Source organism: Thermobia domestica, chromosome 7 (assembly GCF_964235325.1).
Source record: "Thermobia domestica chromosome 7, izTheDome1.hap1.1, whole genome shotgun sequence".
Lineage (NCBI taxonomy): Eukaryota > Metazoa > Arthropoda > Insecta > Zygentoma > Lepismatidae > Thermobia > Thermobia domestica.
The window spans coordinates 39,182,158-39,208,940 of NC_137460.1; the positions used below are offsets into that span (position 1 = coordinate 39,182,158).

Genomic DNA, 26,783 nt, shown 5'->3' on the forward strand with positions numbered 1-26,783 from the left:
TTTATTTAGTTCAGAAGTATGAGCAGGGGCGAATAGGGCCACCGGGCAGTGCCCGGTGCGCCCCCCTTCCCAATCGCCCCCTAGATGCAGCATATAAAAGAAAATTTCGAGCTGAATGGAACAAGCATTAAACCGAGAAAATCGGTGTAATGGAAACCAAAGAACATATTTTAAGTGAGACGCATACGTAAAAAACCGGTTGAATTTCCGGGTTTCTGAAAGCTTAATCAGACTACCCTATCCCGACCGTAAACACAAACACTTCCCACGTCTCTGTGTAAGCATAACTTGTTATATATTATTTTGCATTTGGAATTAGGGTTAGATTATTTTGAAAATTATTCCAGTAATAATTTTTTGATACAAGAGAAAGACAATGAACCAATGCCTTAATCGCTTCTATAGGGTGGCCCGTAAGGTACTTCCCATTCATGTATCCCATGATTGGAGTTTCTGTTTTCTACACGCTGTTGTGCATTCTCTTTCATAATAATATGTGACACCGTGTTCTGTGAGGCATTTCTTCCTACTTTCCTTCTACTTTCTTGCGATGTATATTTTGCTAAAGGACTGCCTATATTTCCTTAAACATGGCCACCCCCCACCCCCCGAGGTTTTAAACTGGTTAGGGGCATGGTGTGTACTGTCTGAAAAACTATTCAACCGACCATATGTATATTAAAGGTAACCAAAAGCAAAGTAACCCAACTTTGGGATGTTAAAACTGTTGTTAAAGAACGATTTGTTGCCATTCTAAAATGCATATCTACCACAGGCCAGTATATCTGTGATGTACTGCTGGAAATTCTGCAGAAGTTGAACCTTGATATTAAGAAGTGTATTGGAAATTCAACCGATAGCCAAGTAACATGAAAGGACAATATTCGGGGTTTTCCAAATACCATGTGCCCTGATCAGTTACATGTGTGATGTTATATTCACATACACAATTTTGTCATATGAGGTGCGACAAAAAGTTGCATTGAATCTGTGTCATTGTTTGTTCTGCTGAATTCCTGTGGTATGCGGTATTTATACGTGAGTTTTATTTGCGAATGGACATTTGGAATATCAAATGTCAACAAAGGCGTCTTATAGTTATTGCGGAAATAAGATGTTGGCCCAAACACTCTGCTTGCAGAAAGTGTGTGGCCATTTTTCGAACCGAGAAAATGCATTGAGTATTTATCATAACAATGAAGGAGATTGCTTCTATAGAAAATATCAAACCAGACGTTACGTGTAAAGTAGAAGGATATATAGAAGGTCTTCTTAAGTTCACATCGACTCTGAACGTAAAAGTGCTCCTGAGAATATTTCAAGTGACGACCCTCTGTGAAACTATCTCCTAACACAGGGTGCTGATGTATTGCAGTCATATCAAATGATGCATACTACTCTGTCCGCACTTAAGGAGCAGAGAGCTGATTTTGAATCCGTTAAAAATGCAGCATTAATATTTGCAGAATGGGCCCATAAGAAATTTGAAGAATTAGAGTGTGATTTCTTTGTTTCTACTGACCTGCCGACAACTCACCTGCACAGGTGGAAAAATGTTTCCCTATGAATGAAGATGAATCAATGACCAGGTACTGCATCAAAGCATTCAACACAATACTGGTATAGTAATTTCAAGTATATCTTCAAGATAGATAGTTACAGGCTGATTTGTTGTGTGTGGACCCTAGAAACTTCAACTAACAGAACTTCCAGACACGTCTTTCGATAAACTTACGCAACTTCTAAAATAATTCAGTAAAGTTTCCAAGGATTCTATAAAAGAAGAACTATTTGACCTGTCAAGGAAATGCGAATCTTTGAAAGTCAGTCTTGCTGACGAATAAAACCGAGAAGAAATAACTGATTATGTGGATAACGCAAGTACTTCAGGATTAGGAAAAAAATCACAAGAAATGGGAATGCAAAACATGTTGCAAAAATTATCCAACGTGCTTTTTTTTTTTTTTTTTTTTTTTTTTTTTTTTTTTTTTTTTTTTTTAAGTCTGCAGAAGTATGATGTGAACAGTAATGCTTATTCAAGTCTTCAATATATGCTCTCGGAAGAAAGTTCAATAAGCTACTCCTCTTCCTGGGTGGTGAAATTTGGTGAATTCTCTGCGTTGAATGGATTCACGATCCAATTGTGCTGCGTGTCCTCTGGAAAGTACTTCTCGATTTGGACATAAAGTTGCGTTAAGCGTTCCTCAAACACTGATTTGATTTCTTCATTTAGCTGGTCCCTGGTTTCTTCGAACAACTTGTTTGTGTAGGAAAGTAGGTCACTAATGTTCCCGTCTTCAATGCTCCTCTTCCAAAGCAGAAGCTTCTTTTTGAAGCCTAACACCTTGTCTGGCAATTGCTAAATATGTACTATCATTCTACTGTAAAGACGCATTTAAAACATTTAACTTCTCAAAATTATCACAAAGGTATGACAGCTTCTGAAGAAAGGCAGAATCGATGAAATTTTCAGCACTGGGATGATTTTCAGCCACAAGATACGAGTACAGTTCGTGTTTCAATCTAGCTTTTTAGGGGTGACTTCTGCGTACTTCATACTTCTATTACTAATGACAGTATGTGGTTTAAGTCACTACTGAGATTCTTGGAAGCAAGGGATTTCCTGTGTAAAATGCAGTGAGTCCAGAGTGCATTAGTTATTTCTTACGTATGAGAGCTTATAATCCTTGATAACGTCCTGACATGAAGCGAGCACCGTCTGTGCATATTCCCATACATTTTCTCCAATCCAGTTTGTTTTCTTCCATGAACTTGGAACAACAGCATACGAGTCATTCGAAATTGTGGACAAGTTCGGTATTCTCACAAAACAAAAGGTTTACCAAGAATTTATGATTTTCGGCTATGAATTTCACAGCGGATAAATTTCACATCGCTATTACTATCAGTTGTCTCATCAATTTGAATTGTGAATTCCTTCCCCCTAGTTCCTGGATTCTGTGTTCATTTACATCATCAGCATGGTCACTTATTAGACGACTAATTGTGCTGTCAGACAAAGGTACACTTTGAAGTTGTTTAGCAGCAGATTTACCAACCACAATCAAGACCATATCAATTGCAGCCGGCATAATCAGTTCCTCAGCTTTAGTGTGGGATTTCTTGCATTGTGCCACACGATTTACTTTATGCTAGAAGAGCTTTCCTGGGCACAGACATTTGCTGAGAAAATGTACTTTTGTTTCATATCACTTCAGTTGCTTTACGGGGAAAATATTCCCTGTCCTTATCTCATAAAGTGGTGTGCAGAGTTTCTAAATGTCGTTTCAACTTATTGGGTTCCATGCTATCTGCAGCCAACACTTTCAAATTAGGCACTGAGGCCTTTCTTCATTATTAACAGTAGTACTGATAAAACCGAAGTCCAAATAACGTTCATCATATTCTGTTTCGGTTTCTGTGAGCCACTAAGTTCTGCATTATCCAATTCACATTCCTTACCCGTCTTTATTATAAACTTATACACTGCGAATCAATCCACAAAAAGCGTCCTATTACACTTAATGTAATTAACACAAAACGCCTGCACATAAAAACACTTGCAGTTACTTTATCACGTCAAAACAGTATAAATCTTTCTCTCTCTTTCTTCTCAGAGTAGCAAAATACAAAAAGCAAAGACAAGCTATGGCAACAAAAGAAGGAAGAACCAAGTCGAACTGAAACATCTGAAAAATGGTTTGGACTATTTGTGAATGGTGGTAGTACTTAGAAGAGATTAAGATTAAAACTCAAGAATCGTCCCAAAAAAATAATAAAAAAATTAAGAGAAAGAAAAATTCAGCTAACATGGCTTCGTGCAAAATTCCAAAGACATTTACGAAGACAAACTATTCTACAGAGATAAAGTAGAAGATCGTTAGTGTCCTTCTAAGAAGCATTTTACACGTTTAAGCCAAAGGTAAAAGGGTCATCTCTGATCGTATCTGAAACAGAGATGATACAAAGGCTTAGTCCACTATGAATTACTAAAGAAGAAGAAGGATGAAGACATATGCGTGTTGCATTATAAATATGTTCCTTTTCTAGGATTTTTTAAAAAGTTCTCGCGCCTCCCCAGGGTGGCACGCCGCACAGTTTGAAAACCTCTGTAGTAGGAAAACAAATCTGATTTTATTGACCGGAGAGAAGGAAAAAACAAAATTCACAAAACAAATTCTTCAAAATACGCATGTTTCTTCTCACGTAAAAAAAAAAAAAAAAAAAAAAAAAAAAAAACTACTTTCTAAAATGATTTTTTTAAAAAAAATATCTAAATGTATAGGAAATAAAATCTGAATTTTAAAATAACGCATGCGAATTTCATCCACCTGCACTAGGCTTAGTATTCCTACCAAAAGCAAATATACTACTGACACAACCGTTCCAATGTAAAATAATCTTTCTTGTTCTTACCTTACTGAATCCATCTAGTCATTCTGCCAATAAGAACTACTCGGATCAAAAGCATTAATTTGCTCCTGAAAGAGAAGAAAACAAATTTGTTATAAGCAATACCAATACAATCTCTTAGTAACTTAACGGGCACAACAAAATTTAATTTGTATCAGGATTCTTGTAATATTTTGAACATGTAACGAAAATCTTCAACTTAAAAATACGAACAAAATGTTTGTATTTATAATAATAAGTATTATTATTAAGTATTCTGCCTGTTCTGGGACTAATGAGATTATTTCTTTCTCTTTCTTTTTTTAAATTAGGATCTGGAAATGTTTCCTCTATGTTCCTCGATCTCTAACTTAAACTATCTGTACCTAAGCTAAATTAAATTTCAATCCAAGAATGAGAACTGAACATATATTTTAGGAAGGAAGGAAAAAGAATTAAGTTTATGTATTTATTTCAACTTATTTTACATGTCGAAGTTGAAACTGTAAGAAGTCTTATCTACTACTTAAACATGACTTAAAATTTTAAAACCATATAGTTTTAAAGGACATAAGAAAATAAACATCAAACAACAACAACTACTACTACTATTACAACAACAACAACAACAACAACAACAACAACAACAACGTCATTCAAGGTTGACCGGGACTTTTTATTTCTTCAGAGGAAACAGATAGCACCAGAAGCACCAAACTACGTCAGCTTTTTAAAATATTCTCTGTGCGCGTCGAGGCACCGTTGCCATCGTTGTGGCAGCTCCCTGATTCCTTTGGCGTAGAAAGAACTTGGTTGTTGTTGTAGCCATTGGAGTACATTGTTCAGCAGTGCTTTATCTGTCGTGAATTTCTTCCCTCCCAGATGGTCTTTAAGGGGGGTGCAAACAAATGATAATCACTGGGGGCTAAATCTGCACTGTAGGGGAAATGGGGCAGAACTTCCCAGCGCATGTCGGTCAGAGTTGTTGCTGTCACATTGGCCGTGTGAGGGCGGGCATTCTCATGGAGGAAAATGACATTTCCAGAAACATTCCAGGTCTTTTCTTACGAATTTACTTTTGTACAACACCACTCAAGAATGTGGAGTACTACTGGACATTAATTGTGCTCCCTTTCTCCAGAAAATCCACATGGATAACTCCCTTCATGTCCCAGAAGACACTTGCCATGATCTTTCCAGCGGACGGCAGCATTTTGCTTTTCTTGGACGGCGAGAAACCTTTATGCTGCCACTCCATGCTGCTTCTTTTGGTCTCTCGGGTTGAATTGTGGAACCATGTTTCATCACACGTGATGATGGATTGCAACAATTCATCACCTTCGGCTCGAAACCGATTCAAAAGATGTTTACAGACAGTCAAGCCTGTCCACTTCTGATCAAATGTGCGGGGAACTCACCTTCCACAAATTTTGCGGAATTGTAAGTGGTCGTGAATGATTATCTCAACACTCCCGACATTGATACTCACCTCAGCAGCAATATCCCGCACTGTTACTCACCGGTTCTCAAGAATCATTTGCTCAACACGTGCGATATTCACTGGCGTGATTGCAGTCGGGCGAATGTGTCCATGCGCTTCATTTGTCACCATTTGTCACCTTCGCGAAACTGTTCACACCATTCGTACACTCTTGTCCGTGACATCGTTTGTTCACCATACTGTGCTTGCAATCTTCTGAAAATCTCAGCTGGTTTAACTTTCACCTTCACAAGAAATCAGATTACACACCGCTGCTCTACAGTCACAGACACATTGCTTGCTGCGATGTTCGCTGCAACTGCTGCGCACGCGCCAAATTCGTCATGCCGGGCACTAGTTAATCGAGAAGGAATACACTACGTCACCCGCAAGTTTCATCATGTTCCGGTTATTCATCGATTATTTACGTACGAAAATCCCGGTCAATCTTGAACGACCCTTGATGTTGTTGTTGTTGTTGTACTACTACTACTACTACTACTACTACTACAATAATAATAATAATAATAATAATAATAATAATAATAATAATAATAATAATAATAATAATAACTTACATTGCACACAATAAAATTTATTAAACATTTTAAAACATGATAATGTTTAGACATGTATTAACTCGCAAGTGTTGTATTTATGTATATATATGTACAAATTATGTATGTACGTACAAAATGTATTTATGTATGTACAAAATTTCATTTCTCTACTGTATATATATATATATATATATATATATATATATATATATATATACAATATGGAGTAAAGAAATGAAATTCTGTACATAGAAACAAGCATTGGTCCTTTACCAACAAACCTATACATATTTTTTATTGTCTGTTATTGCAGATAAGCCGCGATGGATGATAAACGTGAGACCCTGTTATGCCAATGCGCAGTGATCGAATTTCTCTACAAATCCGGGTATAACTCAGTAACATCGATTCATGGTAAGTTGTTGCTTGTCTACGAGGATAACAGTGAATCGAAGTAATGCGTCGAAGACCAACCACGGTCAGGTGGACCGTCAACCACTACAATCACTGCAAATGCAGTCAGTCATTAAAGAACTCAGCCACAAGGAGAGCTGCATCTCCATGACACATATTATGGGAAACATGGTATGGCAAAAGGATTTGTGTCAACGCTAACACTAATGATAGGGTTATAGAAACATTTGTGGTCGGTGGGTTCTACGGCTCTTGTCAAGGGAGATGATGCAAATCAGGAAGAACGTATGTGATGATCTTCTGGAAAGTTCCTCCAGGTATTGTCCAGAATGCTTTCATGGAGTCATCACGTGTGATGAAACCTGACTGTTCTATTGGTTCATCTGCGTGGGGGACAGTTTTTGAGATGACAAGAGTTCACTGCGTGTGAAAAAAAAAAAAAAAAAAAAAAATGTAATGATCAACGTCAAAAGTTTTACGAGCGGAAACAAAGATGGCTACAATGCAGTGATGCAAATGGACCATATATTAAATGACAATGGTTCTACCTACAAAATTTCACTTCTCTAGTGGTTACCATTACCAAGATGGACTTATATTACTTTTTGACCGATCTCTGTAGTATTGGGTTGATTCATTAATACGTGCCGTTCATTTTCATGACATTTTAGCCAGACGTCGGTGATGGCAGTGCTGGAATATACCAAATTGTAATTATCAGTACTCTGTAACATAATTTGTGGTTTTGCTGGGACTTATCCTTTTCTTTCTTTTTTTTCGGGTCTGAAGCATGGAGTGTCTTCGATACGTTTTTCCACACGAGTGTAACGAAGATTCTAGAGTCACAGAGGCGCAGCGTATGGAGAAGACGTTATTGTTAACAATGCCAACAATATGTTCTCCTTGGAAAAGAGAGAAGTCGCCCATTTTACGCTATAATCGTCTGCTCAGTTCACTGTACACTGCCGTTCTACTGCTCTACATGTCTTTCATAGTATGCCCTAACACATCATCACCAAGAACCCAGTACTGCGGTTGCCACTTGACTGCTGCCAATCTGATGCGTTTCCATTAAATTGATAAGGCTCTATGTAATAATTTAATAAACCCATTGTTGCGGCAACCTATACTTTTAAGCATTTTAATGAAAGTGACATTGTAAAAGTTCACTTCAAGATAGGTATTAACCATGTTCAAAAATTCATGTCAATCGATTCAGTCGTTCGATCACAAAAGATTACGTTCATTATTATTAATATATTTAACTGGTTTAAATACTACTAATATACTCACCCGGTAATTATCCTTCACTTCTTCATCAATATCAAGCAAAATTAGGATAATTGGCACGTAGTTGAGAGGGCACAAATGGACTTCATTACAATTCTCCTTGACACCATTCACAGAATACCTTTAAAATAAAATGGTAGAACAAACTATTTTAATACTCCAGTTTTAAATATAATTATTAGATTGGTAAGAACGAAATGTCAGCCCTATGTGTGGCATTTTCAAAGAAAGAAAGAAAATAAAATAAAAACTACAAAACTACAATAAAATAAAAACTGATTAATCAAATGGTTGTAGTCTGCAATCACACTTTTTTCATCGCTAGTCAACACCTGTGGGTGGAGAGGTGGTACACAACATCCTGGACGTTGATCACGATTCAACCATTGTTCAGACTGTTTACGCTTATATAGAAGATCCGTTTTTCACCTGAAGTGATAACTGCATGCAGGAAACTTTTCCGTTTATTCTTTACACTCCGAGAACTGCACACCGGTCAAAGTATAAAACACCCATAATTTCCCAATTCTTCACTCTACCGATTAAGTAGAGCCACTGAATAACTGTGATATGGTGTGCCCTAACTCGACTGCAATGGCACACGAATACTCCAGAGGGTCTGTTCCTGAGGAGCTCATTTGAACTTTATGTTGCTCGGTGCATATGTGGGTCATTTTGCAATCCTGTGGTCACAGGAACGAAATTCGACACACGAGCGCCAAACAATGCGCTATTCCTGGATCATATTCACTGTTTTACGAATGTCTCAATTTGAATTCGGAAAGACACGTCATTTGCAGTTATGTTTGGTGCATTTTCATACCATCCTGTTCAACAATGCATTGCTCCCTAATTGTCTGAGTACCTCAGTCTTTTGCTGTATTGTTTATGACGTTAGACGTGTGATTTTAGTCTGTTTTGTGTTGGTAAAATAAGTTTCCAACCAGACGTCAAAGTGGACATTTCATTTACACTAACCTAATAGGGGTATTTAGTTGAAGCATATATATATATAGGACACAAATGTACCATGTCAGAAGGAGTCCAAATATGACAGCATTTGCACAAGACATTTTGTAAATTGTCTCACTTCCTTACCTAGTGCCTCCCTTTGCAAAACCCTACGAACTCAATCCCATCTCCTCTTTCCCTGAGTGGTTCAATATCATACGTTTCTTTGGTGCATTCAATTTTAGATGGAAAATACTGAATAATTATTTCTCATCACTTCCTTCATTAACTTCCCTTTGTTGTTGACCCGCTAGTTGAGAACCAATGATGTATATTTAAACCACATACCACATACCCAACCAAAATATATATTTCCAGCATAGCAGCAGTGTGTCAGTGCGTTAATTATTTACCAATCAACATAGCTTTACACTTCGGAAATTATGCGTCGACACTAAGCTAGCAGACGATCTTGATGTTCACGTCTCTCGCTGCCACGCAATTTCGCTTTGTTTACGTCTACTTTGTTCTAAGGCTGGAAAGACTTTAGAACGGTTCTAATTCTACCTATATACAAGGGTAAATAAAAAAAATAAAGTCAATTTCATTTTTTTTCAGGAATAAACTAAGATTGGTGTATCTCACGTCACTGAGTACATCTGAAGTGACGTGAAGTACGAGTATCCATCACTGCCCCATGCAATCTATTTTCGTGGAGCAAACACATCGTACGTATAAACGAAAGACTTCACGAATGCACCATCGAGGAACAGCGAGCAAGAGTAACAGCAACACTGTGCACCGGTTCGGCTTCGGACTGATTTCTAACTGTAACGTGAATTTTCGTTGGTCTCTATAAGAAAAAAAATGTAAATGTTTTTTCAAAAGAAATTGTATTCCATCTTTTGTGACAGTAAATGCTCGCATTGGTTATATGGTTCGCGTTTTTAACGCCAGGGTGAGCTGAGTCTAAGCCTTGACTAAGATGTCACTGTTTGACCTGACATCTGCTGGCTGAATTGTGGACCTCGTCGACTGGGCGTTTACAATTTAGTTAGTGGAACAGGTAAGAAAGAGGCACTTGTGCCTATCTTTGCTCCCTTTAGGTTATGTTTAAATTGAATTAAATTGAAAAAAAGTAAAAATGGAGTAACGTAAAATTAGGAATATTCACTATCATAGGAGGCTTTTGTTTCGGCTAAAGTATACTAAATTCTAACGTATTACTTTTCTCCTGTGATTAGTTGGAATTCATAATTTTGTGCTTAAATCTTGGATTGGACATAAATATTTTTTGGCGACTTCAATTAGAAATTAATTATTACGACGTGGTGGATGACATTGAATAATAGAAAATTAATCAAACAATCCGTTATTTTATTGTAATGTATTTTTTGTCTACATATTTATTTGTTTAATTCCAAGCATTTCTTTCGATCAAAACGTGCAATTACTGCAATCTTAAAATTCTTGTTCTTGTCATATGATATAAAAATTTTTTGCTCCTATGTAGTCATTTATATTGAGCTTTATCGTTCCTTGTTGCTTGTTAGATACTTGGTTTTTACATTAGAAAATTATATACACAAATTATATATATATATATATATATATAGTTGTTGTTCAATTGGCATTTTTGAAAATAATAATAATAATAATAATAATAATAAAGTCTAATAGCAGGTATTCATGGAGTCTCAATTAAATGAACCGAGGTCCCTATGTATGCGGGTAAATCACGCTACATAACCATCCATATAGCATTGAACTAGCGCCATCTTCGATCCTTGAAGGAGGCTTTGCGTAATCGTTTGTACAAGTCAGATGAGGGAGCCCAGTAAGTAGTTGAAGACGTGGCTTCATGAGTAACTGAAAACCTTCTTCGCAGGCGATACAGAGGCTGATTGCTCGATACCAAAAGTGCATTTCTATGTAGGGGGCAAATGAATGAAATGGTGGTATGAAGAAAGTGGGAGGAAACGGGAGAACCCCGAGGAAACCCTCGCACACGCTGTTTATCCACCACAAAGTTCACTTGGCAGGGGCTGGGATTGAACCCGGGACCTCAACCACCAGAGGTGAACGCTCTACCACTGAGCCACCGCGGCCCCGGAAGCGATCGTGAAGGCGAACCGAGTTTGTAAAAGGTGGCAGAACAATTCCGAGAGTTCCAAATAACACAGTTATGCTTCTATTGTTACGAAAACCACCAAGAACTGTGCCTACATTACGTGAGCAAATCATTTTCTTTTGCAGAAGTCTGCAGTAACCTTTGTTTCAGGATATGTTTGAGAATCTGCGTGAACGATATGAACACTGTCTACGCGAGGCGGTGCATACCGTGGTGAATCAACACGCTAATAGTGTATGTAGTGTGTATGTTAATCACTGGCGTCTCCGGCATGTAAAATTTGAGGGGACATAAAAAAAAGTCATTTAAATGTTAGTACCTCAGCGGAATTTTAGATTATGTCACGTCAGTTTTTATCTTCTATTTATTAAACGTATGTTCATGATAGAGTGAACAAAATTAAATTATCTCGAAGCTATTCAATAATATATTGAACAATAAAATAAATTTTAAAAAACACACACACACACGAAAAAGCAAATTTTCACACATAATGACGTAAGGAATACAAAATCATCTTAATTTATTTTAGTTACCTATTTTTTTAATGGTGAGTGGACCAAAGATCGTCGTGCGACGGTCACTGCTTGCAATAAATCTGTTTGCTAATTTGTCTAGGCAGAGAAGATCCAGTAAATCATGATGTATGGGACATATAACATGATTCAATCTCTCCTGTGTCATTGAATGGAGATAAAGCTTCGCTCAGCTTCTCAAGAAACTGGCAGCACACTCAAAAGACGCCGTAAGTTTTCAACCTTTTTAAACATAGCTCGAACTTCTGGTAGTACTTTGCAAGCATGACTGATACAAGACACAACAGTCTTCTGCAGAAACATCTTCATCTCAAGAGAAAATGACGCTACATCTATTTTTGTGGATAATTTTCAAGTATGTCAACTTGTTCGACCACACCTGATAACAGCGCTATCTTCTAGTTGCCGAAGACGCAGGAAATCCTAACTGAGTAAATCTTGATTCTAAGTCTTTCACAGCTGCATCAGTGATGGCATAATATTTTCCCCTATAATACCCATCTACCGGCCCTGTGTACTTTCTTCATTCTTGGCAATAAAAAGGGGTTCAAATTATATTTTTCTACTTTCTCATTAGCTTCTTGCATTATTTTTTTCAAAATATTCTTCGTTGCATAGATTCTGAATATTTCCTGAAACAATTTCAACGCCTTTAATCAAGCCTGTTACAGTTTGTTTCCAACTTTGGAATGACTTATTCAGAAGTTCCAACATACCGATTATTTTCTGGAGTAACAGCTCCAATAACGTTATGCCAGTTTCGAAATGGCCTAGGAGACCTCGAGCTCTTGTATGCTGTTTTTCGGTTTCAGAAATATCATGCTGTTTTTCGGTTTCAGAATTTCTAGTATAACATCATACTTATCTAGAATTTCTCGAATCTGATCACCTTTGTATAACCATCTTGTAGGGCAAAGTGGTTTTATTCTAGTGACATTGCCTATTGGACCTCAGATTAGATTCAAGCACAGCAACAAAATTTCCTCCTGCTATAACTGATTGAGAAAACAAGACACTTAACTCATGAGCTCATTGCATTGCATTCATGAGCTTCCAAATATTACCCTGAAGGACTATTATTTGACTAATGAAGGACATAAAAATATTAGGCCTACATTGATATTGATATTATGTAATAATCCGATGGTTCTTAACCTTCTTTTAGTCACGGTCCCCTTTGATACTTTGATTGGAGCTTTGAACTTCCTTCCAAGAAATATTGACTTAAATATAAGTTTCCGTATACTTTATTTTATTGAAAGTTGATCGTATCATACATAATAAATTACTACTCTGCCATCTAATACTAATAATATTCAACCAACACTGTAACCTAGCCCAACCTGTGTATTATCTTCAATTCAATTTGTTACCTTTCATCTTATCTTCACGGACCCCTTGAGACATACAAAGAACTCTGTTATAATAGTTTTACAGCCTGAATATTATATTCCAAAGAAATATAATTATTATTATTTATATCTTATTCTACCGTTAGTAAATGTATTAAATTAGAATAGAATATTCGGGGGGGGGGGGCGTCCCCACGTCACAGACGCCCGTGATGTTAATTTCTTTTGAGGAGAAATAAACTAACAGATGACAATAATGTAACTTTGTTCATTTTTTCATTTCAGTGCTGTATATTTTGGCGATTATTGTATTATAAAAATCTATCTGAAGGTTTGCAGAAAAAAAATTATGCAACACCTAATAAGAAACATTTAATCTACATTACTTACCCTTTCAACTCCTCGAAAAATTCAGGATTCTCAGTATCCTTTAGCACCTTAAATGGTATCGTGACTTTCTTCGAATCCAAAATTTCCACTAGAACATGAGCTCCTGTTGTCTTTATAGTAATAATGCTTAGCTCCTCAGTGAATACATATCCTCTGTTGTCAATGTTGCAAATATGAGTAGAACCCGATCCAAAAGCTGTTGAATAAAGATAGATTATAGCAAAATATGCAAACTATCGTATGTTCAATGACAATAATATATATTAACATACAGTCATGGCCACCGATAAACGTCCCATACCCTTCGTAAGAAACAGCCCCTTCCGCAAGCACAACAACGACGACGAGAGTAATACCATAGTAATACTTCTGTGAAATTCCAGGAGATTCAAATTGGCTAAGCCCAAGATCTGATAGTGTTCAGCTGGCAACTACAGCGATTTCAATTATGTTCGTAAACAGGTTCCAATACTACTACTTCCCTTTGATCTTGATTGAATATAAGCACATCAGTTTACCAAACAAACCTACGCCATTGTTGAATTTGTTATGTGATGCAATGCACTGATGGCACTTTGATGCTTTCTTTACGTTCTTTGTTTCTTCGTGTCACTGTTTCTACGCAATCAACCTATTCAAAATTTGTTACAACAGACACAACCTTATTATCATTCCATTTAACTATACTGACTTCTGAGTTACGATCAAACCTTGTCCACATATCCTATTTCCTTTTTACTTCTTTTCTTAATAGCAAAGGACATTTATTTTCCAGTTCTATTTTCCCTAACTGTCTCAGTCATGTTAATGCTTCCTTTTCTCACATTAGCTGCTAGATTGAACGACGAAAAGAAACTGTACATATATACCGAATGACAGTCTGGTTTTTCCACACTAGACAGCAATGATTCCACAACATAATCGAATAATTTGCTGTCCCCTTTAAGTCCACGTTGGTATGGAATTATATGCAACGCTTAATTATTTTGTGTGTAGCTAACATCCATAGCTTATAATCAAATTTTACAAGTTTCCCCTTTATGTAACTTTCAAACTATTTCTGCCATAGTATCATACCATTCTTTCGTCTATAGTTAGTTCATGGACAAATATCCCAAATTGCTGAATGGCATAATTTACTAGATTGTACAAGGGTATTATCTTGTAAAAACGGTCAGATTTGTCTATGACATCGTTACTGTTGAAGAGAATGAACTTTTTTACTTATCTGAATTTGTTGCGTGACATAGTTTGCACAACTAAAGGAAAGTTGCAGTTAGCTGACGTCTCCCAACACATCGACTGACGTGGGACGAAAACGTAATCACTATAGAAGGGAATGCCTAAAAATTGCTTGATGTCACTGTCACTGACGGAAAAATTTGCATATCTGTTTGTGTCAGACCCTGCGTGTTCAACAATCTTTCACAACGAAAAGTTCAAATATCGGACTTGGTGTACGGTTTGTTAGTTTTATTACCGTTACACATTTATTATTTTTAAATAAACGTTGCTTTGTTCATGTTATTTGTATTTCTAGTTTAAGTTTAACCGGAACAATTTCGTTCATTGATCGTATCCCTCTATTGTAACCGGAACAATTTCGTTCATTGATCGTATCCCTCTATTGTAACCGGAACAATTTTGTTCATTGATCGTATCCCTCTATTGTAACCGGAACAATTTCGTTCATTGATCGTATCCCTCTATTATAACCGGAACAATTTCGTTCATTGATCGTATCCCTCTATTGTAACCGGAACAATTTCGTTCATTCATCGTATCCCTCTATTGTAACCGGAACAATTTCGTTCATTGATCGTATCCCTCTATTGTAACCGGAACAATTTCGTTCATTGATCGTATCCCTCTATTGTAACCGGAACAATTTCGTTCATTGATCGTATCCCTCTATTGTAACCGGAACAATTTCGTTCATTGATCGTATCCCTCTATTGTAACCGGAACAATTTCGTTCATTCATCGTATCCCTCTATTGTAACCGGAACAATTTCGTTCATTGATCGTATCCCTCTATTGTAACCGGAACAATTTCGTTCATTGATCGTATCCCTCTATTATAACCGGAACAATTTCGTTCATTGATCGTATCCCTCTATTGTAACCGAAACAATTTCGTTCATTGATCGTATCCCTCTATTGTAACCGGAACAATTTCGTTCATTGATCGTATCCCTCTATTGTAACCGGAACAATTTCGTTCATTGATCGTATCCCTCTATTGTAACCGGAGGTTTTAAATCTATTCCTTTAAGGTTCTGTACTGAATCTGCGTAGTTTGGAAGTCTATCACAGTTTTGCAACGTGAAATAGAACTCCTTTGAATCTATTAACCACATATACCGTAAGAAGAACACTGCAAGTGGACGAATCTTTTAACATCTTTTAACAAATAAATTAAATTAAATTAAATAGAAAGACATGGGAGCATATTCAGAAACGATCTGAAGTATGGTTAGCGTCGTACAAAGGTTTCGCTAACGCGTGACTATCATTTCTGTATTCAGAAGCACGTCTGTGATGATATCCATGACTTATATTGAAAGATGCAAACCACGGCGTTTCCGCAGGGATGTCCCAATACATTATGAGAAAAGTACGAGAATGTTGTTTTTATTCAGTCTTACATTTTCTCCTAACATGTTTAGACAACCGTGCGGAAGTCGTAGCTTGCTTGTCTCGACATAAGTCTTCGATTACATAAAATGTTGCTCAGTACGGAAATACTGTATAATTAAGTGTTAGTCAAAATGCTTACAAGGGACGTACGCGAACCGTGGCATCTAGGTAATTATAAAAATTGGTACCCTGACTAATTGTGGATCGCTAATCATCGTGGTGTTTGTCGCTCGGTGCAGAAATGCCTTGTTTACCCGCAATGTACAATACATATACCAAGCAGTGACTGGGTGAAGCTGTGCCGAGTTATAGCCGGAAAAAGGCAGAAAATGAAAAATATGTGCAGGTAACCTCATATCTACTGGAGAGGGACACGTGACCAAGAACACGGCAGTAGTGTCACAGACAGTATTGCCATCTCAAGACAGACTTATAGTTTTTCAAATAGAACGTATACTATTTTATGGCATTAAAACAATTGGCATAAAATGTGAAAGAAAATAAGCAAAAGGTGGGTTATCAGTGTTGCCAAATAAGGGAGATATGAGGCTCTAAAGTTCAGAAATTATGGGGTCCGTACAGAGAAACGAACGAATGTACAAGAACAAGAAGACTGTAGAAGGAACAAATGTACAGTACGGAGTGAACTATGGCATGCACAGCATCTAGTGACTAACGGGTGTGATACAGGATTCACTCAAAAAGGGAACATGTTAAGAGTAGCCATAGAAAGAAGTATCATGTGACATAATGCGGAAATGGGAATAGCAAGTCTTCCTGTGCAGCAATTCCAATGGCGTTTGTGTGGAATCGATATCTCAAACGGTTTCCGAGAGCTATAAAACGAACTGTCTTGGGGCTGCAACACTGCATAAATCCTCCATGCCTTCCAAACCACAGAAACGACAGTGTAGCACTTAAAAAGAGTACAGAAAAGCTGTGACACGAAAGGTAACAAATCTGTGACAAGAAAGAACGTCAGGATCGATTCGCAAAAATTACTGACCTGGGATAGATGTCAGTCGAGAGTATAGGAAACGTTAGCATGTGAGACAACGATGACGACAAAACACACTGAACTCAGGTTACCAGTAATATATAGGCGCAAAATATTTTAACATGATACACCAATACACACAACAGAAAAGCCATAGATAGTATGGCAGAATAAGTATATTTCTCGCCCTAGCCGCACACTCGATATGACGTATAAGGCCCATTCGGCACTGGATATGACATATCGAGCCCTTATGACATATTGTTCCTTCTGCAGTCTTCTTGTTGATGTACACTCATGTCCAAAATTATTGTCGCATGTCTATAAATATGTTGTTGTAGAAATATAATTTGATAACGAATTCTCCCGGTATTTCTTACAATGTTCGTATGTGTATCGGCAAAGACATGTATGTGGCAAATTTCATATCAAAAGAGCAGTAACTAAGAATAATAAAACAAAAATAATATTTTCTTATCCATTTAGCAACATTTTGGTTTACTCACTCTAATTTTCGTATTTATAATTCTTTTGCTATGAAATTTAACACAAATATACATTTCCCAATTATACACACAGTATCAATATTAAAAGTACCCTGCAAAATCATTATCAAATTATATTCATACAAGTAGACAGTTATAGATATACGACAATCATTTTGGATAGAGTGTACATATTTTGTTCGTTTCATTGTATGGACCGCGTAATTTCTCAACTTTAGAGCCTCGTATTTCCCTTATTTGCAATAACTGATAATCCACCTTTTGCTTATTTTCTTTCATATTTTATACCAATTGTTTTAATGCCATAAATGGTATACTTCTATTTGAAAAACTAAGTTTGTGATGGGACGGCAACATTGCTTGTGTGACTACTGCAGTGTCCTCGGTCACGTGTCCTCCCGTAGATATCAGGTTACCTGCACACATTTTTTACTTTCTGCCTTTTTCCGACGTTTTTGGGGTATAACTCGGCACAGCCTCTCCCGGTCACTGCTTGGTATATGTATCATATCTAGCGGGTAAACAAGGCATTTACGCACCGAGTGACTATCACCATAATAATTAGCGATCTACAATTCGTCAGGGTATCGACTTTCATAAATATCTAGTTATCACGGTTGGGATACGTCCCTTGTTACTACGATGCTAATCAAACATTCCCGATTATACGTCAAAAAGTACAGGAGACGGATGATAAACTCAAATGAATGTCGGAAGCGTTATTAGAATACCCTCAAACACAATATTGTCCACCACAAACTCGCATGGCTTGAGACTGAACCAGAGTAACAGCGGGTGGTGAGGGAAGTCACATCTGGAAAGAATGATTAGCTTTATTGCTTCAACCTAAGAGAAGAAAACTTATCTAGGTGCTAACTTTTGTATACGCTCAGTGTACAATTAGTACATTAAGAACGTTTTCTTACCTTAGTCTGAATCGATAAAACTTTTCAATTTTGCCAATGTGACTTCCTTCACGAGCCTAAGAGCTCTAACATTAATTCACTGTAGTCCCCAGCAATACAACGATTCAGCAATACAATAACAAGACTGTCGGCTCGTGACTAAATATAGCATGACTCGCGCAGCTCAAAATGAAGTGATTGTCTTCCTGCAGGCTTCAAACCATAAGAATTTCTCAGATTTCATACCTAATACGATATCACCATGTATAGAGTTGTTCAAAAATTGATATAAGATTTCGGGCACTTTTGACACGTGATTATTGCCATAAAATATACATATGGGAGTTTGAGTTTGCGATTGAAACAACATCCTATATTAATTTTACAACAACCCAATGTTTATCACGATTTCCCAACGTTTTCCAGTTTGTGTCCACCTCGAACTTTACGGAATACAGAAGTACACCAAAGAAAATATTCTTTAGAATATATATAATTTACATACATACACAAAACAATCGAACATTGTTATACTCAGAGAATAAATGACTCAAAGGCTTGATATAGAGAGTTTTAATGCTAAAAATCAGTCAAATTTCACATTTAATTGGATCTAAAAACTCATTCTTGTTTCATCTAGTTGTAAAAGAATAGCCAAATAGAAGTGTGTTTTATTTTTTCAAAAATTGTACTGATTCGCCGAGTCAATCGCATCAAGGTTGACAGCCACTGTAACAAGATACAGAATATAAGCTTACCCACTTTCATGATGAATTTTTGTTTCGGTTTCTTGGGAACAGGTTTCACTTCACACACATTGGAGCTGAAATATAAGAAAAGAAACCCGAATGAAACGAAGCAACATAAATGTACAACTATCGTAAGATTTTAATTTTCAAAGACTTATTGTACATTAGTAGTCATAATATTTTTTCTTACTTTGTCAACTTTTCAAAACAATATATTTGTGTGCATATATGTAACACAAATCAATTTGTTTCTGGCAGTTCTATGCCTATTCTAATAAAAAACGAGATGAGGAAAAATTAAGTTACAACTACAACCGGGTTATATAGGGGCCACATATAAACAATAATTAAAGATCTGGGCCAACCTTACATGGAATATTAACAGTCACATTGGAGAAACTCGGTGCTATACCTAACGATGAAATTTTGTTGCCTGCAGTTTTATATATGTTGGTTCCAGTAGTGTATGTATACAAAGGATTGGGGTTTAAACAACTGCACTTGACCAAGATATTACAAAAAATATAAACAATCACGCTTGTTCTGAAAGGATATGCAAGTGTAGTTCCGTGTAGCGTAGTCGCTAACGCTCTGGCCTTGGGTGTGTCCGGTTCCAGGTTCTATTCCTCGTGGATACACTCAATCGAAAAGATACAACAGCTTTTTCTGGCCAGCCATCCTAAGTGAGGTTTTTCCTTGATTTTTCTTTCACATCAGTCCTAACATACAGGTTCCAAGCCGTGTAACCAATCCAGTTTCGCGATTTTTACCAGAATGTACAATGCATTTTTAACCAACATTTATTTGTTCGTAAACATTTCTCATTTTATGTGAGGTACGTAGACGATAAAAAATTCTAAAATGATTATTTTTTCTTCTTTTCGCAACGAACATCGTACTTTTTATTCAAGTGACCAGCCAGATGTTCCTCCAGACGTTTTATCGCCAGCGAACTTTTGATAAGACACACACAAGCGTGGGAATACAAATGTTTTGTGAATTTCAGAGCGTAACTGGGCACAAAACCAAACCAACACTAACAGATTCAGAATTGCCAATTTATTATATGTCGACTTGTCTTTTGTGTATCGTTAACCTACATTTAATCAACTCTTTGCATTTTCCATTGAATTTAGTTGAAAATAGTTATAGAAAACTCTAAACCCTTGTTGGATTTTTCCTCAAGGAGGTAAAAACGTGTAGTGACTTTCAGGATAGCTCGAACTAAGTATAGCAGCCAGCTAAGCATCTCAGAAGTGGAGAATTCTGATGTATCTAGTATATAGTACAGACCTGGCACTGTGAGGCTTTTATCTCTTCGGATTACTAAAGGAACACCTTGCCGGCCAACTCTTCCGTAGCAATAATGATGTCATCACAGCTATGCGCATATAGTTTAGTGCCGCCTTGCGTAAAGAATTCTACCATATTGGTATTGAAAACTTTTGTGTCACGTTGAGATGAATGTCTCAATGTCAGCGACTCTATGTATTAAAAAAAAAAAAAAAAAAAAAAAATGTTCATGATTTCGAATGTATATTTCAATTTCTGGGAATACATTTCTGCTTTGCTGTGAAAAATTCATACTCATATCTGGTAACTAGTATTTTCCCTAAACAACGTTACATTAAAAACAAAAATAATAAATAAATGCAGTAGAAGGAAACACTACTAGCAGTCTCTTCATACGAGGATACTAGTGGTATGAGGCTTCATTCTCAAAAATACACGTTTACAGCTTTATATGAATTAAAAGTAGTAAAATATCATCAGAGAAAACTAGATTAACAAGACAGAGGCATATTGTTTGTATATTCCAAGGTGTTACCTCTAATTTATCGTATAGCACATATTGTACAACTGTAAAAGCTTTTATTTTGAGATTTACACTAGCATTACACGACAAAGCATCTCCTGCAAAATACAAGGATAAATATACGAGCAACTTCGTTTGAAAGAGAGTTTGGAATGCCTAGGTTGGAAGGTGTTCTGTTTCAGAGAAATGAACTACCAACAGAAGAAATAAATACCGTATTTATCCGTGTATGCCGCGCACCTTTTCTGCACAAAAACGAAGTCAAAAAACAGGGTGCGCGGCATACACGAGGAAATGTAGAATTGACTGAGCCACCAAGCATTTAAAATCACGGGGAGCTTTTATTAACCTAATACTGGAATATTGTGAGTAATTTTACAAGAGTAGAAAAGTTTTAATATAAAATGACAAGTTACAGCTCATCTTTCCTCTTTGCATCAACCAGCCTTTCAAGAACCACTTGCGGCGACTGTACACTGAATGGATGGCAACTGCAGTACACGAAACTACGCCAACTGGCCGAATTAAGAAACCTTCACTTCGCCTTTTGTGCGAATGGATTATTGAAGCATGGAATTCAATTCCAGTGGATCTTGTCGTCCGCAGCTTTAAAAAATGCTGTCTTTCCAATGCCAGCGATGGGAGCGAAGACTTTATTTAGTCCGATGGTGATACGTGCTCCAGCTCCTCGGCGACGAAGAAAGCTAGGCACGGGAGTGATTTCTGTTAATAATCACAGTATTGTTGGATTGTCTCTGTGTATAACAATTTTAATGATTAAAAGTAGGATAAAAAATACATTGTACAGTTTTTTTTTTAAAAAAAAAAAGAAAATTGATGTGTGCTGCTTACACGTTTTTTTTTTTTTTTTTTTTATTTTTCAATTTTAACGTTCCAGAAATTGGGGATGCGCGGTTTACATGGGGTGCGGCATACACGCGTAAATACGGTAAATAATAATAATAATAAAAAAACTAACTTCAGTATCAGTTTGAAATGGGAATTATATTAAAATATTTCGAAACTAGCCGTTATCTTCATCACTAGCATATCGCTAATACATTAAGTTCTTTGAAATATTTTTCCTAGACTAAGATAATCTTACAGGAGTTAAAGGAACATGAATCATCGGCAAACAATTAGGTTGAAGTACTAGTGCTACACAAAATTCCAGATAATTTGAACCCATTTTTACTTGAACACGAAAATTGGTTTGGAGCGGCGATCGTCATTCAAAACGTTCTTTTCATAGCACAAACAGATGGAAACAGAAAAACAGACAGTGTAGCTCATGGTGTACTAAAATATTTGTGTTATAGTGTACATGTGACTATTTTACTACGCAAAAAAAAAAAAAAAAAAAAAAAAAAGCATGGAGAAGTGTTGCTTTCTTTTTTTAAAGGCATTTTGTTCATAAAAAAAAGTCTGGTGAGCAATATAAAGTGGATTTCTTGTGATGAAAAAACAACCCGAAATGTTTGTGGAATAACCACTTTCTTTCATAATACATCATTAGAAGTACTATTTTGTATATACAGAGTGCTATAAAAATTTGTCACAATATTTTGGAAAATAGGTTTCTCACATCAAATAAGAAAAAAAAGTTCATATGGACCTGGTCAGGAGTGCATAGATTCATAGTTATAGGGTATCAAAAATATTAAAAAATCCATTTTTGAGGTCTATATATAGTTCACAACTAGAGGACTGATCGTAGTTGGGAAAAGACATCACCGAGGATCTAGTATGTGAACTATTCAAAATATCCATCTTCCAGAACCTCCAATAATTTTTAGAGAGGCTGTTTGGAAGCACTTGATCACTCTCCACCTACCTCTCTTAAAATTGGTATTGAAGTACTGGAGCATTCTTAAACAAGGATATTTGGATAGTTCATAGTTCCTCAGTGATGTCTTGACCCGACTACGATAGGTCCCAGAGTAGAGGAAGTTCACTTGTTTCAGGTTTTCGGCACTCTATAACTCCAAAGCTATCCACTTTTGAGCACAGGTCCATATGAATATTTTTTCCCTTATTTTGATGTGAGGAATCTGTTAACAAAAATACTGTACCACATTTTTGTAACACCCTGTATATTGAAACTTTTTTTTTTTTTTTTTTATTAACGAAATCTCCCAAGGGAAGAGGGTCAGTCCATTTCAAATCATCCAGCTAAAATATCAAATGAAACCCATAGTCTCAGAATGGCATGAAGATTTTTCTGTTTACTCTACTTGCCATCCTTATTGATCACACCAAATTTTAATTTGATATCTTATATACTTTTTTAGTTAAATTTTTTTTTAGTTTGGTAAAATATACGTTTTTGTTGTTGCTGAGGGTTAAAAGAGATTACGACATTGATATACTAAAAAGATCATAACTTTGTTAATTCTCATCATATCACCTTGATTTTTTCACTAAAATGATCACAATAAGATACAGAATAAGGTAAAAGTACATTCAGCTACTTGTACTTGAATTGTTGTAGTACATATTAGCTCAAACCTGGATATTACGATTTTTTTAAAGAAAAAACATAAAATTTTAAAATACAGTAAAAACTTAAAGGCACTACATAAACCAAAGTATTTTATATGTATTTATAAGCCTAAAGGCATGAGCTAATGTGTTCTGAAAGAAAAACTGTGGGTTTTTAACTGCAAATATTTTTAAACCATTTATCTTTAGAGTACGGCCAGGTATTTCAAGAAAATCGTAGACCTTCACGTTGGCAGCCCTGGCGTTGTCCCTAATTGTCACAGGGACATGAACCATATCTCGTTACAAAGCTTATGGAACACAGATTTCAACAAGGTAACTTCTGTGCCCCCTTGTTTCCAACCCACAGAAGAAGAAGAAGAAGAAAAATTGCTTTTTTCAAAAAAAATATTTTGTCGGACTCTGGCAACACTGTTCATTGTCATACGCAGGAAAAAAAATTCTCGCATACACACCAGACATTGGGTGGAATCATATAAAAAATAAAGGGTCTAGGTTCAATAGCTTGCAAGATAAAAATTCAAAACCTCGTATATACTGTATATATTTTACGAAGGAACTGTGGTCTACCCTCAGGTTGGCAACCCTGGCGACTTCCCTAATTGTCACAGAGACGCGAATGATACCTCGTTGCAAAGCTTACGGAACACTGATTCCAATGAGGTAACTTTTGTGCCCCCCCGGTTCCTAACCCACAAAAGAAGATGAAAATCATCTTTGACTTTTGTGGGACTTTGGCAACACTGTTCTTTGTCATAAAAGAAAAATCACTTTCTCCTACGGATTCGGCATGGGGACGCACAGTCTAGGTTCATTAGGAGCCGAGCAACAGAGGTTTGAAGTACTGGCGCTAAAAGAAAGGGATGAGCCAGGCATCTTCTAAGGGTTAAACTAGTGCACATTTTACTTTCTGAAAAACTCATTGAATGATTTACATGTAAGGCGTAATGAAATTATGACATTTTAATCAAGCTGAAGATGTTAAATTATTTAAGCTGCAGTAAATTTATCAATGTTCTAGAACTAATACAACTGCGCATAAGGTTTTACAGTAAACTTTAAAATCAAATAACCAAAATATAATTTTATTATTTTTACTCATAAGCGCTTTCGATAACTGTCTTAGTATTTAATAAATTAAAAATATATTTAATGTATTTAGAAAGTAAGATTGTTTCACAAAGTATTTCACAAATCAAAACAGTTCGTTGGAATCTTATATCAGTTTAGGTAGCAATTTCGTTCGGTATCTTGAGGAGTGCGAATCCTACAGCCCTCAGGTTCATGAAAAAGAGTTGAGTTGATTTCAGTTTAGCGTCGCTTTCAGCAGCGAGGCTATATGAGACGTAGACCTACTGATTAACGTGGAATCCGAACCACATGAGTTCATGAAAAAGACTGTATTAAAAGCTACATGGTGTTTTTTTTTTTTTCCACCAGCCATGGGAAGTCTCCTTGTGACGGTATAGGTGGCACTGTCAAGCGCATCGTGACAAAAGCACGTCTCCAACGTAGTCCTGGTAATGCTATTGATAATTCCGATTTTTTTTTTTTTTTTTTTGTAAGGAAAATAAAGAAAATATAAAGTTCACAATGATTAGAAAAGAAACCTTGATACAGGCACGAAAAAACTTAGAAGGGCGTTTCACTCAAGCCAGGACAGTACCTGGAACACGTAGTCTTCATCACTTTGAGCCCAAATCTGAAGACTCCAATGGAACAAAACGAGTAAGTTTAGATGACAACTTTTGCACAATATTCAACTGGAGAAAATTATTCGGTGAAAATGCCTGTTGTGGGTGTGCACAATTACATTGCATGCCTTTATGATGACCGGTGGTATTTTGGATTAGTTTTGTCAAAACATGAAGATGAAGGAGACGTTAAAATTAAATTTATGCATCCCCATGGGCCTGCTCCATCTTTTCACTGGTCCCCAAAAGAAGATGTTTGCTGGATTCCTATGAGTAACATAATTTCATGTGTAACACCCCCTCCCAGTCACAAAAGCATCCGGAAGAATGTATTATTTTTCCGAAAAGGAAATAGGTTCAATCAATCTTCAGTGCAACAAGATGTTGAAACAAATGCAAGCCAAGAAATAAAATGTTCTTAGTGTTTTATTTAAACATTTTCTGTAATTCCACTTCAGGATCTCTATGGTGTAAATAGTAAATGAACCACTTCAGGACTTTAAGATGATTTGGTAAATTCTTTTTTCGTTCACTGATTATATTCAATCTGTTGTATGTGATGAATATGTATAATTCATTAAACTCAGTGAATATCTATTTTCTTCTTTTGTGGGTTGGGAACCAGGGGGGCACAAAAGTTACCTCATTGGAACCAGTGTTCCGTAAGCTTTGCAACGAGGTATCATTCGCGTCTCTGTGACAATTAGGGAAGTCGCCAGGGTTGCCAACCTGAGGGTAGACCACAGTTCCTTCGTAAAATATATACAGGTTGACCATAGTATATACGAGGTTTCGAATTTTTATCTTGCAAGCTATTGCACCTAGGCCCTTTATTTTTTATATGATTCCACCCAATGTCTGGTGTGTATGCGAGAATTTTTTTCCTGCGTATGACAATGAACAGTGTTGCCAGAGTCCGACAAAATATTTTTTTTGAAAAAAGCAATTTTTCTTCTTCTTCTTCTTCTGTGGGTTGGAAACAAGGGGGCACAGAAGTTACCTTGTTGGAATCTGTGTTCCATAAGCTTTGTAACGAGATATGGTTCATGTCCCTGTGACAATTAGGGATAACGCCAGGGCTGCCAACGTGAAGGTCTACGATTTTCTTGAAATACCTGGCCGTACTCTAAAGATAAATGGTTTAAAAATATTTGCAGTTAAAAACCCACAGTTTTTCTTTCAGAACACATTAGCTCATGCCTTTAGGCTTATAAATACATAAATACTTTGGTTTATGTAGTGCCTTTAAGTTTTTACTGTATTTTAAAATTTTATGTTTTTTCTTTAAAAAAATCGTAATATCCAGGTTTGAGCTAATATGTACTACAACAATTCAAGTACAAGTAGCTGAATGTACTTTTACCTTATTCTGTATCTTATTGTGATCATTTTAGTGAAAAAATCAAGGTGATATGATGAGAATTAACAAAGTTATGATCTTTTTAGTATATCAATGTCGTAATCTCTTTTAACCCTCA

General features: G+C 36.4%; 1 protein-coding gene across 5 annotated transcripts in view; it reads right to left on the reverse strand.

The window, feature by feature from the left end:
- Positions 1-26,783, reverse strand: part of LOC145690016 (tudor domain-containing protein 5-like) — a 124,918-nt gene that overhangs the window by 5,550 nt on the left and 92,585 nt on the right. For all 5 annotated transcript variants that reach the window (XM_081764500.1, XM_081764496.1, XM_081764499.1 and 2 more), the window contains exons 14-17: positions 19,303-19,367; positions 13,497-13,692; positions 8,140-8,257; positions 4,417-4,481 (exon numbers count right to left, since the gene is read on the reverse strand). In XM_081764500.1, coding sequence (XP_081620626.1) covers positions 4,431-4,481; positions 8,140-8,257; positions 13,497-13,692; positions 19,303-19,367 — 430 coding nt within the window. In that variant the 3' untranslated portion in view covers positions 4,417-4,430. The remainder of the gene's footprint in view (positions 1-4,416; positions 4,482-8,139; positions 8,258-13,496; positions 13,693-19,302; positions 19,368-26,783) is intronic.